Source organism: Cariama cristata, unplaced genomic scaffold, assembly GCF_000690535.1.
Source record: "Cariama cristata isolate BGI_N322 unplaced genomic scaffold, ASM69053v1 scaffold34770, whole genome shotgun sequence".
Taxonomy (NCBI): domain Eukaryota; kingdom Metazoa; phylum Chordata; class Aves; order Cariamiformes; family Cariamidae; genus Cariama; species Cariama cristata.
Window position 1 is genome coordinate 24303 of NW_009593571.1, and position 12526 is coordinate 36828.

The window sequence follows — 12526 nt, forward strand, 5'->3', positions numbered from 1 at the left end:
AAGGTTAGTTTGACAAAGCAGCAAATCACTGTCTTGATACTGCACCAGCAGCGTGCTCTAACTGCAGTGATATTCCAAGCACTGGCAACCTGGAGACCCTGCCAAGAAGGCTGAAATCTTTTCTCACCTTAGAGAGTATTCTCTACAGTTAGAAATTCAGACTGAGTCCAGTGGAGGCCTGACTCAACAGGCCATGTAAATTAAATCCACAGAGGATGCATTTGAAGGAGCAGAGACCCTGCCCAGTAACATATGGCACAAGAAATCCTGGAACAGACCAGTGAGCAATGCCTCCAAGAGGCAGCTGGGGTGACTTACCGAGAGGAAAGCGTGGACAATATCAGCCTTAATGGAGCTTAGTGGTTTGTCCTTAATGACCACAAAAATCTGTTCTTCTTTCTCCAAGTTGATGAAGTTACCGAACCAGGATTTTTTGGCAAGCCTGACGTGATGAAAAGAAAGAGATAGTTTAGAATATTGAGCACCATTTCTTACATAACTCTAGCTAGAAAAAATATAAAAAACCATACAAGGACATTTTTATAACACTCCAGATGTGATGCTATTACTAATAGTAAGTGGAAAACTGTCAGAGAACATCCAGAGAGAAGGTATCAACACCATGCAAAACACAATTCAGGCTTTCCACTGACAGCAGTCCAACTTTGCAGTTCCTTTCAGCATCAGATCATGGTTTCATCATAAAATGAAATTGCTGTTTTTTCACACTGATTGTATCAGCAAATATTTTATTTTGCTTATTGTTTCACCATCTCAGTGCACTTTGTTGACATTCTCTTTTAAGCTAAACAGGGTAAAGGAAAATTGCAGGGACATCAATGTTATTGGGGTACATTACCAGAACCTGAAGGTAACACCTCTGACAGGTGTGGTTTTGAGGGGAGAGAAGATGCTATCAGCCATGAGATACAGCCAAAGAATTGCTGGATCAACCCAAACTGAGGGAAAATTCCACTGAAATCAGCCATATTCTACTAGGGAAGAATCTAGCATGAAAATATCAGAAATTAAAAGACGTGCCACCAAGACACTGCACGTTTTTTCCTCCAGAAGATACTTTATAATGCCATAACAAGTCCAGTTTGTAGTATGGCAAGCAATAGATCAGCTGTCACTTGTTTTGGCTGACATTCACCACTCAATGGAAGAAGACAACCTCTCCAGACAAGGAGAGCCATCTGCAAAACAGATTACTACACACCAGCTTTCCAGCAAAGCAATAAATAGCTGGAGAGAGTTATTAGTAGATTCACTTTCTGTAGCAAAGACTGAGGCAGAATGAAGAAGGGCAGAGACTAGGAGAGAGAGGAGTAAACTAGGAAGCTAATTTGAAGTCTAGACCTTCGGGATAAAGAACAAAGCTTGACCTCAGCAGCGTCCAGCAATTTGCACTCATTCCCCATTCCAGAGGGCTCCATGAATCACGCAACTGTTGTCTCACTGCCCATTTAATGCACACAGTAGCAAGACCACAACTGGAAGACCACTCAGCTGTGCAAATAATAATTTGCTTCTACTTACTGCAGGTGACCAAAAATAAGAGTACAGAAAGATTCACTTGCAATTTGGTAAACCAGTGCCCCCCACTCAATTAAAGTGGGCTGGAAAACTGTCACTCCCTAAAATATTCATAGGCAGCTGTAACTAAGCCAGTGAGCCAGAGATTAGCATAGGGAGCAGTAAAGAGAAAGGGCCTCTCATTTAAATGGGTCGTTAAGGAGCCAGGGTTAGAGTGTGAAAGGAAATTACATACTAATTAGCTCATGCGTCTCGCACACACCATAACAACTCCGCAAGGCCCTGGAGAGCTGGAGCAATAGCTCCCCACATGTAAAGGGTCTATGCTCATTAGTAAATTAGCACCTGGTTATCCATCTAAAACGGCTGGTTGTCTTAGGCTTGTATGCATCACAATCTGAACCGGGGCTGGCTCTATGGACTCCAGGGGCCCAGTGTATGTCACACATAGAAGCTAGGCCTGCATATTTAATTGCAAGTCTGCCATGTTAAAATACGGCTCTTGATTTTTGTATTTTCATTAATAGTTTTCTTGGTCCTTCATTTAAAGGTCCCTTAACAAGCACAGGTTAAAAGGACACCAGAACATAGGGAGGTTTTCTCCCGTTTAGCTTGGAAACTTGGTCTGGAGTCTCCAGAGTCCAGCTGGGCTCTTTTCTTCAGCAAGGTTATCACCAGTAATACGGACTCTGGAAGATTCACTGGTAGCATGGGCTACGCTCCAGCTTGTAAATCACTGGAATTCACTAAATAATTTTGCCGGCGTCACATAAGATGGAATAGACGCCAGTGGCCTCTCCTGTTTCTGGAATGAACAGAATCAAGATATGGCAGAAAAGCATTGGCTTTTCTCCTCAAAACTGGCAGAACGAGCTGTGCTCATACACCCGGGGAACAGGCCCACTGAAGAATAGGGGGCAGCTTTGGAGTGAAACGACACAATAACGGTTTCCCTCCTCTTAAGGGAGTGTTAAGTACTATTAACTTGGGTTAAAATTAGTGTGAATCAAGGATCCTCAGCACCCTGAATGAGGTGCTGTAGCAACTCACAAGATCAGGCTGTAAGCAGTAAAAAAAGTACTTAAAATTAACAATCTTCTCTTGTCATGGCAAACCTCCTAAGGGGGAGTGAAACAGGAGATATGTGTGGGAGGCTGGGTATATAGATTACTCTAGGGAATCTAATTAGGTGTCCAGTTGATGAAAAAGCAAATAGATTAGCATGAAAATGGAGGCTGGTGCTTTATTACTTCACACTGAATTTCTCACTGCTACAATGTTCTTCCTTTTCCTACTTTTGGAGTGCCTGACTGCATCGCCTTCTGGAGAGCCTCACTGTCTTCCCTATCTGTCCCTGAGCGCCGGGATCTGTAACCTCCAGGCATTTACCTGCTTGGCATAAATAACAGCATTTCTACTCAAGCAAATGAGGCTTTCCAGGTTTAAAGCCGCTGGAGCTATGTCTCTTTAAATATCATCGCTACCACATTTTCTAGGACTTTTTCGTATAAGAAAGAATAGCATTATGCAGACATGTCAAAGTGTATTACCTAATCATCACGTTTGTTAAATGAATGGCAGTCATTGCTGTACCAGAGCAAGGACATGTATTTATTGCTAAACCCATGAGGTCAATACAGTTTTTGATAAGGATATCTTATTTCTTACAGGAAGGAAGAAAATACGAGAAAAAATAAGACATGTGGAAGTGGGCACTGAGCAACAAGACATCTATCGTTAAAATATAATCCAGTTCATTATTTTTTATGACTTTTATTATGTTTACTGCAGGGTGCAGCCCAATTGAACTCATTAATTTTGCAATTATACAGAAAAAGAAAAAAGGGCCTTAGGCTTTGACTTGCATCCAAACTGCCTCAAATGACAAGAACTACTTCTCTATACCAGCTTTTAAAGAATAAGTGGGAAGCAGAGAAGGCAATAAATTAACAGAGAAACTTCCGCCAACACGCATGCATGAAGAGGAGAAATTTAATTCTGAAGGTCTTCTGCTTTAATGGCCTTAAAAACATTTGAGATGAGAGTATCAGATATTTCTGTGATAAGGGTGTGTTTATTTTATGAAATTCTCTCACGCCTCTCCATTAGTAAATGCTCTGAAGTGTTGAAAACACAATTTATTCCATTTTTCTTCCTGGATTTCTTTTACTAACCTTTACTATTCCCTACTTCTCTCTCTCCTGAAGTCTTTATCCCTCTCCATTCTGCAGCATTAGATATAGAGTGCCCATCTTATACCACATAAATGCCAGGTCTGGGGAAAGTTGTTAAGGCAATGCCATTGTCACCAATTACAAAACTTTGGGCGCAAAATTTCCATCTACAACTCATGAATATTTCACCCAAGTATCTTAACAAAAGGCCAAATTGCCTTGGTTGGTAGGGTAAGTCTATGGGCATTGGGTGCACAAACACAAGCTGTGAAAATAAAAAGGAATAATTTGGCATCTGTTGCATATATTAGGAAGCGTTTGGAGCAGCACTCTCTGGCAGGGACTTCCAAACCTGTCACGCAGTGACACACATTTGTGCAGTGAAGTGGTTGAAATGTACGCTGACTTTTAGGAATGAGTCTGGTGAATATGAAAGAGCTTCTGCATGTCCCAGTGCTGCTGCCTAGAATTAACACTGCGTTCACTATCGCAGCCAAAGATTCCTCTGAATTATCTTAGCAGAGGCTTCTGAATGTTATCCTGAGGCTGCAAACTTTCCTGTACTAAGACGAAGACTTTGTAGTGCATAGTTAGTGCCAGTATAAGCCATTGATTATCCTCTCCACTCCCCAAGAGTGATCTGCTTATCAACCAAATGAAAGAATACAGAAACCGAGTAAATGCAGCAAGCCATGAGAACGTGAGGTGGTTACTGGGAGACTGTTTCATCACCTGTTGACCCCAGTCCTGTTACTGAGGTATAGATTTTATCCAGGGTTCTTAGCAGAAGAACCATTTCACATCTCTATCCCGCTCACAGGATAACAGGTTACACTCAGCCACTGATCCAGAACAGGAATATGTCACCCTATGACATTCAGGCAAGGAAATGACGTTGGTATGTGGTGGAAAAAAAGTAGTGTATTGGCAAATTACTTACTCTGGGGATGATTCCGGGGTTAAATTAGACATCTCCTCTGGTGTAGGTACTGCCCATGCACGCACAGACAAAGAGAGGGAGGGAGAAAATAAATTGATGATTCAGTACACCTTCCATTTTCTGCTTGTATACCAATGAATCAATTCTGGCATTACACCCTCTTGCATTTGCCCACTGCATCTGCAGACTAGTTCTGACATTTGAACACTGGTCCTATGTCTCTAGATCACTGTATCTAATCAAGTGCTGCATTTCAAGGCTCACTCTACCCTTCCTTAAATCACTGTGTAATCTTGCACTGACTTCAATGGTTTCTGGTTCAGACCCAAACACTGTGCCAGTTTGATTGCTTTACAATTGCTTCAAAGCCCAGTTGGATGCAGCTCAGTCACAGCTGCAATTCTCTGCAGTTCTCTGACATTCTTGGAGACAATGTCCCTGACCATCTAATTCTTCCATGGCTGCAATCCTCCTTTCCCATGGGACCACATCCCAGTACCTTGTAAAACCACAGGGTGTTGGGATAGCTGCTGACGATATGTGAGGATAACGCATGTGACTTTGGGTGTCCTTTGCCTGAATGCAAAAAGCCACCTGGACCTTGAAGAAGAAAATTTTGCACATCTCAACACTCTAGAGACTCTGAAAACTGAAATAGGCCAGCAGATATGAAACCACTGATTGTATTAAGGAGATTTCTATACCAATTACCAAAGGAGGTTAAAAAAGCATTAACCAAGATCAAACAAGCCATGCTTCAGAAGAACACTTTCAGCCTATTGCCATTGGCTAACTTTTTTCAGCAGAAGGCTCAGCCTGTGGCTATGGAGAGGCAGTGGAGTACAGCCATAGAGGAGATGGCAAAGCTCTAGATACGCTGACAAAACGAGTGGAGAAGCTGAAGATAAAATCTTCTTGTGCTCTAAGAGCCACAAGAGGGACAGTAAGAGCTGTATGGCTAGAGTGTGAAGAGGGCTCAAGAGATGCTGTTGGAGCAGGTGCAGTGGCATGATAGAACCTGCTCACACGTGCCTTGGGTTAGGGCTGGCTGACGCTATCGCTCTCATTTTCAGTACCAATATTCAGTCCTCAGTACATGAAATTTGCAGAGCCACAGAGAGGTATCAACTTGCTGCCGAATGTCTGCCCAAATCAGAACCACCTTGTAGGTCTGGGTGAGTACTCACCTTGCAATTTCCGGCGATGGAAGCGAGGAGACCCCAGGAAACTATTCTTGATTGAGTTGAGCCGTGTCCTCCATGGCATTCCTCCAATGCTGGGGCTGGATGGTGGTGTTGGGTTGGGTGTGCCTGCTGGGCTCTCCTTTGGCGTATGGACAGGTGTCCCCTTGGGGGTAGGGAGGGGACTTCCCCTTGGAGAGGGGTGAGGGGTGACCTGTATGATGGGGATAGATTTGGTGCTTGGGTCAGTACTAGAAGGGAGCAATCTAACAGGAGACATAGGGTTGGTCTGCACTTTAGGAACAGCCAGCTGTGGGTTAAAGCTGGCAGCAGGTGAGCGGCCCTGAGCATTCTGCACAGGGCTGTTCTGGGAAGAGGGGGCGCTGGTATTGCTGGTGGGGAGTGGGTTGGATTTAGTAGACTGGAGTGGTTTTTCGGCCAATTTGCTCTTGGATGGCAAAGTCTGCGTCTTTGGGTTGGGCTGAAGTGCTGGCTTTGGTTGGAGTACATGTCCAGGCCTGGAGGCGTTCCTACAAGCATCAGGGTCCAAGGAGACTTGGGGTCGGGGAGAGAAAGGGAGGTCGGAGGTCTGAGGGGGGATGAAGAACTTTCTGATAGGCTACGAGACAGACGCAGAGTGTCCATGCACATCAAAAACAGTGAAATACGCATAGAGCGGGCGAGCAGAGAAAGGAAAGTCAGAATAAAATCCATCCGAGTCACAAAGATGCACCATGTCACAAGGAGACACAAGAGATGGAGGTGAAGGGGTAGTGGAGGGGAGGGATTTTGCAAAGAAACAAAAACGAACAAACAAACAAAAAACAAAAAAAAGACATGCAGTTAGCTGGGAACACAGCATAATCAACAACAGCAGCAGCGGCAGCAGCAAGAACAACAGTGTCATAACAGGCTTCATCATATTAACCAACCACGTGTCAGCAAAGGAAAACAACAGAAAGAAAAGTAAAACAAAGGAAAAGTGGAAAAAAAAAAACCAAAATGAAAGAAAATAAAGTAACCAAGAAAAAAGAAGAGAGAAATGCCATCTCTCTGGGATTGTTCTGATTGCCCTGCAGTGAGAGAAGCACGATGCTGTAGGGAGGTGAGGAAAGGGAAGAAGAACCACTCAAGCCACAGACAAATTGAGATGTGCCAAGAATGGGACCACCTCTTTCAGCTCCAAGTGCCCGTATGCAACCCCAGCAGAGAGATGAAACTCAAAACAGGTGTGTGATACATACGGAGTGGTAGGCGATACACACAGGCTACTGCACACACCAGTCAGAACCTCTTTCCTTCCTCTTTACCCCTGACTCTGGCTGATGCACACCTCGGTTGCAGCCAGCCATTGCAGAAAGAGGGGGGAAAAGGGAGAATGATGCCACGTGGGCATCCACCGTCCTCCCCTGGCCTGCAAGGTTAAACCGCTCAGCATTCACTTGGAGGCTTCAGAGTACACACCACCATGGGGAAAAATATGAACTCAGATTGGCGTTTGATTTGTAAACAGCTACAGCAAAAACTTCAGAGAGGCCTGGCAAATTTGTTTATCTGGGAAGAGATGATACTTCCCATCAGACTTTATGCTTCTCCTGCAACATCCCTCATGCCATCAAAGGACAGCTTGATAATTGGAATTTCTATCATAAAGTCACAGCAATATTTGCCATTAAGTCCCAGTTCTGTGGAGGGGGCGAGGTGAGCCATTGTTTTGTAAGACACAGTTTAAAAAGAAAAAGACAACCAAAGTTCATAATCCATCACTGAGTTGTCAAAATGGGATTATGAATTTTTTCCCCCCAAACAAGAACATTTAAATGTTAGAGGCATTTTGGGAAACCATTCATATGTTGACAGCAAACAGCAATACACAGACTTGGCAGGATAGAAGCCTTTTAAAGGGATATTAGCAAGCTAAAAATCACATTTAAAACAAAATGAATGTCCTTACAAAACATTGCTATTAACACCTTAGATTACAATACTGGCAGAATTGTAAAAATAGAAATCACTACTCAAGATCTTTCACTTTGGTCTGCACTCAGATTCTGATTTCTATAAATTATTACCTATTGTAAATTATCTGCCACCATTCTTCTTATTATTATCCATTCTTAGCATCTAAAAGCTGTAATCACGCACTGTCCAGACATACCATGTACACATAACCATGCCTCAAATCTCAGTCTCAGTTAAGCACACTCACCAGTGAGTGTACTTTCTGGGTTTGATGGATTAGCACAATGTTGCCATATTTAAAAAATGCAGAAATGTAGTTAAGACTTAATTCCTAAAAGTGTTTGCATCAAAATTTTGTAATTACTTTAAAGAACTTAGGGTTAGGCCACCAAAATTAAAAGAAAATCACTACAGCAAAACATTTGTATTAGTATTAGGATTGTACAGTTAAACTAAGGTCTGCCGTGTCGGTAAATTCTGATCACCAATGAAAAAGGGAGGGGAAAAGATGAGGAAAGTGGTTAATTTGTGGAAGTCACTATCAGCACCTGACTATTAACCATTTGCAAATGACGCCAATGGATAAAAGTCAAAGACCGCTGATTGCAAATGTTGCCTTGCAATTTTTGTATCTTCTGTGTATGACGGTTTGAGAAACAAATTGTAAAGAAATAAAGTCAAATTAAACTCTCACTTAAGCCATTAAGAATCTGAAGGGGCACGTTTAATAACCACATTTTTAATAATGAAATAAAGAACAAGATTAGGTCTATATTTCAGCTGGTGCAATGGGGAAAACCATTAGCAAGATCTTGTGAGATTTAAGAACTCTTAGCTGCTGTCGAATTCAGTTCCTCATAGAACTGAACCTAAGCAGCACATATAGTGAAATGTGTATTTGCTTTTTAAAGTATGTTCTCTTTCAATAATCTAAGGTGCTATTAGAAGCATAGGTAAGGACTTTTAAAAAAAATACGACTTTTATTCCAACATTTCCTTTTAAGCCTTAAATTTGACCTGCCTTAATATCGTTGTGAACTGCTGAAAATGCCACCTGGTTCCTAAATCCCTTTGAAGACTATTTAATCAACTGCCTATTAAGTAATAATGGTAAGATACAGCAACTATAGAACAGATCTTGTCATCCTTATTCTTTGATGTATTCCTACTGAGATGTCAAAAGTCGATCCCAAGAGATCAATTAATGAGATCAAGATTTAGGTTTGCTGCACTGGATGCTTATTTTGTGCACAAAACTGTTTCCGTACTCTTTTTCAGTACATTTTGCAGTGGCATAAGAGTTCTCAGACCTCTGCTTTGTTCCACTGACATCCAGGAGTCCCAGTGCAGAAACAAGGAGATGGATCTTCACTGGTTCCTGGCACATTAAAGACGCAGAGGAGACCACAAACACATTTATGCCAGTTGCAAAACAGGGTAACAATTGATAGGAACCCAGAATATGTTTCAGAAAATAGTTCAATCAAACAAGGAATTGGAAGCTTTACTAGTCTATAAGCTTACATCTGACAGTGTGTCTTTATGCATAAGAATTACACACAATGTTACTGGGGAATTACGATTTTAAATACTTGCAATACTGATGTTATCTTCATATACCTAAGAGTAAATCCATAGGTGTCTCCATACCCTAACACATGGAATACATCAATTTCCAATGGGGGATGGCATCTTCTCATGAAGTCTTGAAAAGCACGTAGAAATCCTCCAAAGGCTCTGGGCCAGAAAATTAGGTAATGTGGATTACCACAGCCCTACAGACTTCTTGATGAGGTCGAGACTTTTGTAAGGACTGCAGTCTTGAAGTGACTAAGCTGACCTTGTCAGACACTAAGAATTCTCACTCTGATCCCCAAAGAAGTTACCAACTTCCGTCATTGCACTTAGAAGCTGTAATAACTTTGCAACAGATGTACTATCAAGCATGTTTTCTACTAGCTGAGGATCAGTATTAGTTGAGTACTGGTATTTAGTTGACTGTGTACTGAATAAGGGCATGTAAATGAACCTTATTTATAGGGGGTTGAGTGTTCTTCTCTCATCTTAATTAGTAAACTTCTTACTTCCCTTTTAAATTTGCTAGCCCTCAAATTTGTATAGTTTATTTTCTCTGTTTTTCTAATACAAGCTATTCTGAGGCAAACAGACTCAACTGGGCTGTAACTGGCATGGTTTGGTGCTCTACTGTGACCTGACTGAAAGGAGCTGTGAATTGATCCCTGATATTTGGTCTGAAACCACACTGTACACAGACTTCATCTGGATATGGCAGTGTTCAGGCATGGCAACGCTATTCTATGTGCCTATGAGACTGAAAAAGGGCAGGGGCACAGTTCCCTAACAGTGCAGGGCACATGTACGAGAACTTCTCTGCTTGCATTTGTAAAGAACATTTCTCTCACCACCCATGAAACTTTACAAGCTGCCAAGGAAAAACAAAACAACCCAGCTAAGAGCCACAGCTCTGGAGCAACAGATGTCGAAAAGCATCAAGCATGTGTGAGTGAATTGGACCAACAGATCTTGAAGCAGCACCACTTACCCTTGGACTGCTGAGAGGACTGGTGGAGAGCCCAGACGATGCTCCGCTGATTGACCGAGACCTGAATGGACACAATAAGGAAAAAAGCCCTCAGAAAACTTGGACAAGTAATAACCCTGAACACCAGCCACCACAGGCACAGGCATGAAGTGAGGAGGAGGAGGGAGGCTGTCACTGGAAAAGCACAGGACTCCTTCCTTTCACTACTGTCACATTTTTCAGTTGTCCCACCCTCAAAACAAAGAAACGCTGTGCTCAGGGAGGATACTATAATCCCTTTTCATTAAGGGAGTTGCTACCTTCTTTTGGTCATCAAGCATATAGAAGCTACTACATCTGACTGTGCAAGCTCAACTGCTGAATTGAAAACAGACTGTCAAGACATTCATGTTGGTCCCGAGAATTCTCTTCTGCGCAGTGCTGGTGGACACAGAATGAGATGTTCTCTGTCACGAGCAACATGGAAAAGCACTGTGTGTACAAAGCACAAAGGCAGGGGATACCTCCAGATATGAAGAAAAAAAAGAAGTCTCCATGACCCAGGCACACAATCCTTTCCTATGTGATGACTTCCCACTGAAATCAAAGCTCACATTGGCTTAACCCTTTCCAGCTTCCCACTGATGGATTTCACATTGCTGCTCTCCAGTAAGATTTCCTGCCGTTGCATTAAACAAGCCATCTATGGATGATGAGTTCTGCTGTTGGTGACTTTACTAATATCAAGATAACAGCCCAGGTGCCCTTAAAAAGAGGCCAGTCAAGGGAGAATAAACTGTCCTTCTATTTGCTGACAAGGTCACCTACACTGTAATGCTCCTACGCTCTCCAGCAAAGGCCACCTTTGAAAAATGTCAGCTGTAGACAATAAAACGTACAAATGTGCTATGCTAAATGTGCTGAAAGGGCAGACAGGCCAAATGCACGAACATCAGCAGCAGAAGTTTCCAGGAGGAGGGCTGCCCAGCATGAAAAAAAACCCCTCCATGTGACTGCAAATAAGTAAGCCCCAGAGGCAGCTGCTTTCTATCCTTTTTAAAAAGAAAGGAACTTGTCTTGAAGACTGAAACATCTTACAGGAGAGGACTTGGCTAAGAACCTAGTTGTTCAACAACCACCATGCAACATGTCAATATAGTAAACCTACCAATGTTTCATCTATAGTAAGAGCCATGAAAGCAATTACTTGCTTTCAGGTTACAAACATGAAAAGGTGAAATCCTGTAAATGCTTGGAAACAGAGTGCGTGTCTGTATGTGTACACATATGTGTCTATGGGTGGATGTACACATGTCTATATTTAAAATTGAATAGGTCAGATAGTTAATGTCAGTTTATTCATAAGAGAATATAAAACAAATTTAGGCCATAAACTGTCTTGGTTTACTCTCTCCTACTGTTATTGAAGAATGAAACAAAAAAAGTCACTTTCTAAAATGGTCTCCCAGACATATATTACTAAATAAATTTGAGCAGTAAAATTATTAAAAAATACGGGAACTGCAAAAGAGGAAATATTTCCAAGGAGAGTAAGCTACAACTGAACACAATGGCAGGTCCTGTTCTCTCTATTCACATCCTCTGCAGAAACTACTCACTGATGGTTTTCTTTGTATCTCATTGCAGTTTGTCCCTCACAGTAAGTAGGTGAAACCCAGAAGCCAAGCCTCAGCATACTTTTTTGCCAGACTAAATCTAAATTTGCACCATGAAAATCTGGGGCACTTATTCTATGCAGGAACTCCCCACTTACGTTTTTCCTTGTACCCTGCTGCAGTCTGCCCATCATAGTGCAGCAGTCAAAAACTAAAGTTCAGTCTTGGCATTCTTTTGCACTAGATTAAACCTAAATTTGTATCATCAGGATCTGGGGCACTCATAAATGTTTATGCAAAGTAATTTTGAGAGAAGAACTGTCTGCTCCACTTTTGAAAGGCTATTTTATGTGCCTCTCCTATAACTGAAGTAGCTGAGTGCAACACAGATGTGTTGTGCATATGGGAAATCCATTTAGTTAAAATCTTCCCTGTATGAATCATCAGGAAAAGCTTTTTCCAAACCATAAATTACAAGAGGAGCCTATAGATTATCTTGGACAAATACGGAAGGCATTTAGGTGCCCAGAGATGCAGTTAAACACCTGCTTAGGAGTTAAACTCCCACTAGA

The 12526-nt window shown here is 42.1% G+C and overlaps 1 protein-coding gene across 1 annotated transcript in view; it reads right to left on the minus strand.

The window, feature by feature from the left end:
• LOC104157526 (serine/threonine-protein kinase BRSK2) overlaps window positions 1-12526 on the minus strand; it is a gene marked incomplete at its 5' end in the record, with an annotated part of 69710 nt that overhangs the window by 22604 nt on the left and 34580 nt on the right. The window contains 4 exons of the mRNA XM_009694891.1: window positions 319-442; window positions 4654-4702; window positions 5841-6048; window positions 10360-10420. Coding sequence (XP_009693193.1) covers window positions 319-442; window positions 4654-4702; window positions 5841-6048; window positions 10360-10420 — 442 coding nt within the window. The remainder of the gene's footprint in view (window positions 1-318; window positions 443-4653; window positions 4703-5840; window positions 6049-10359; window positions 10421-12526) is intronic.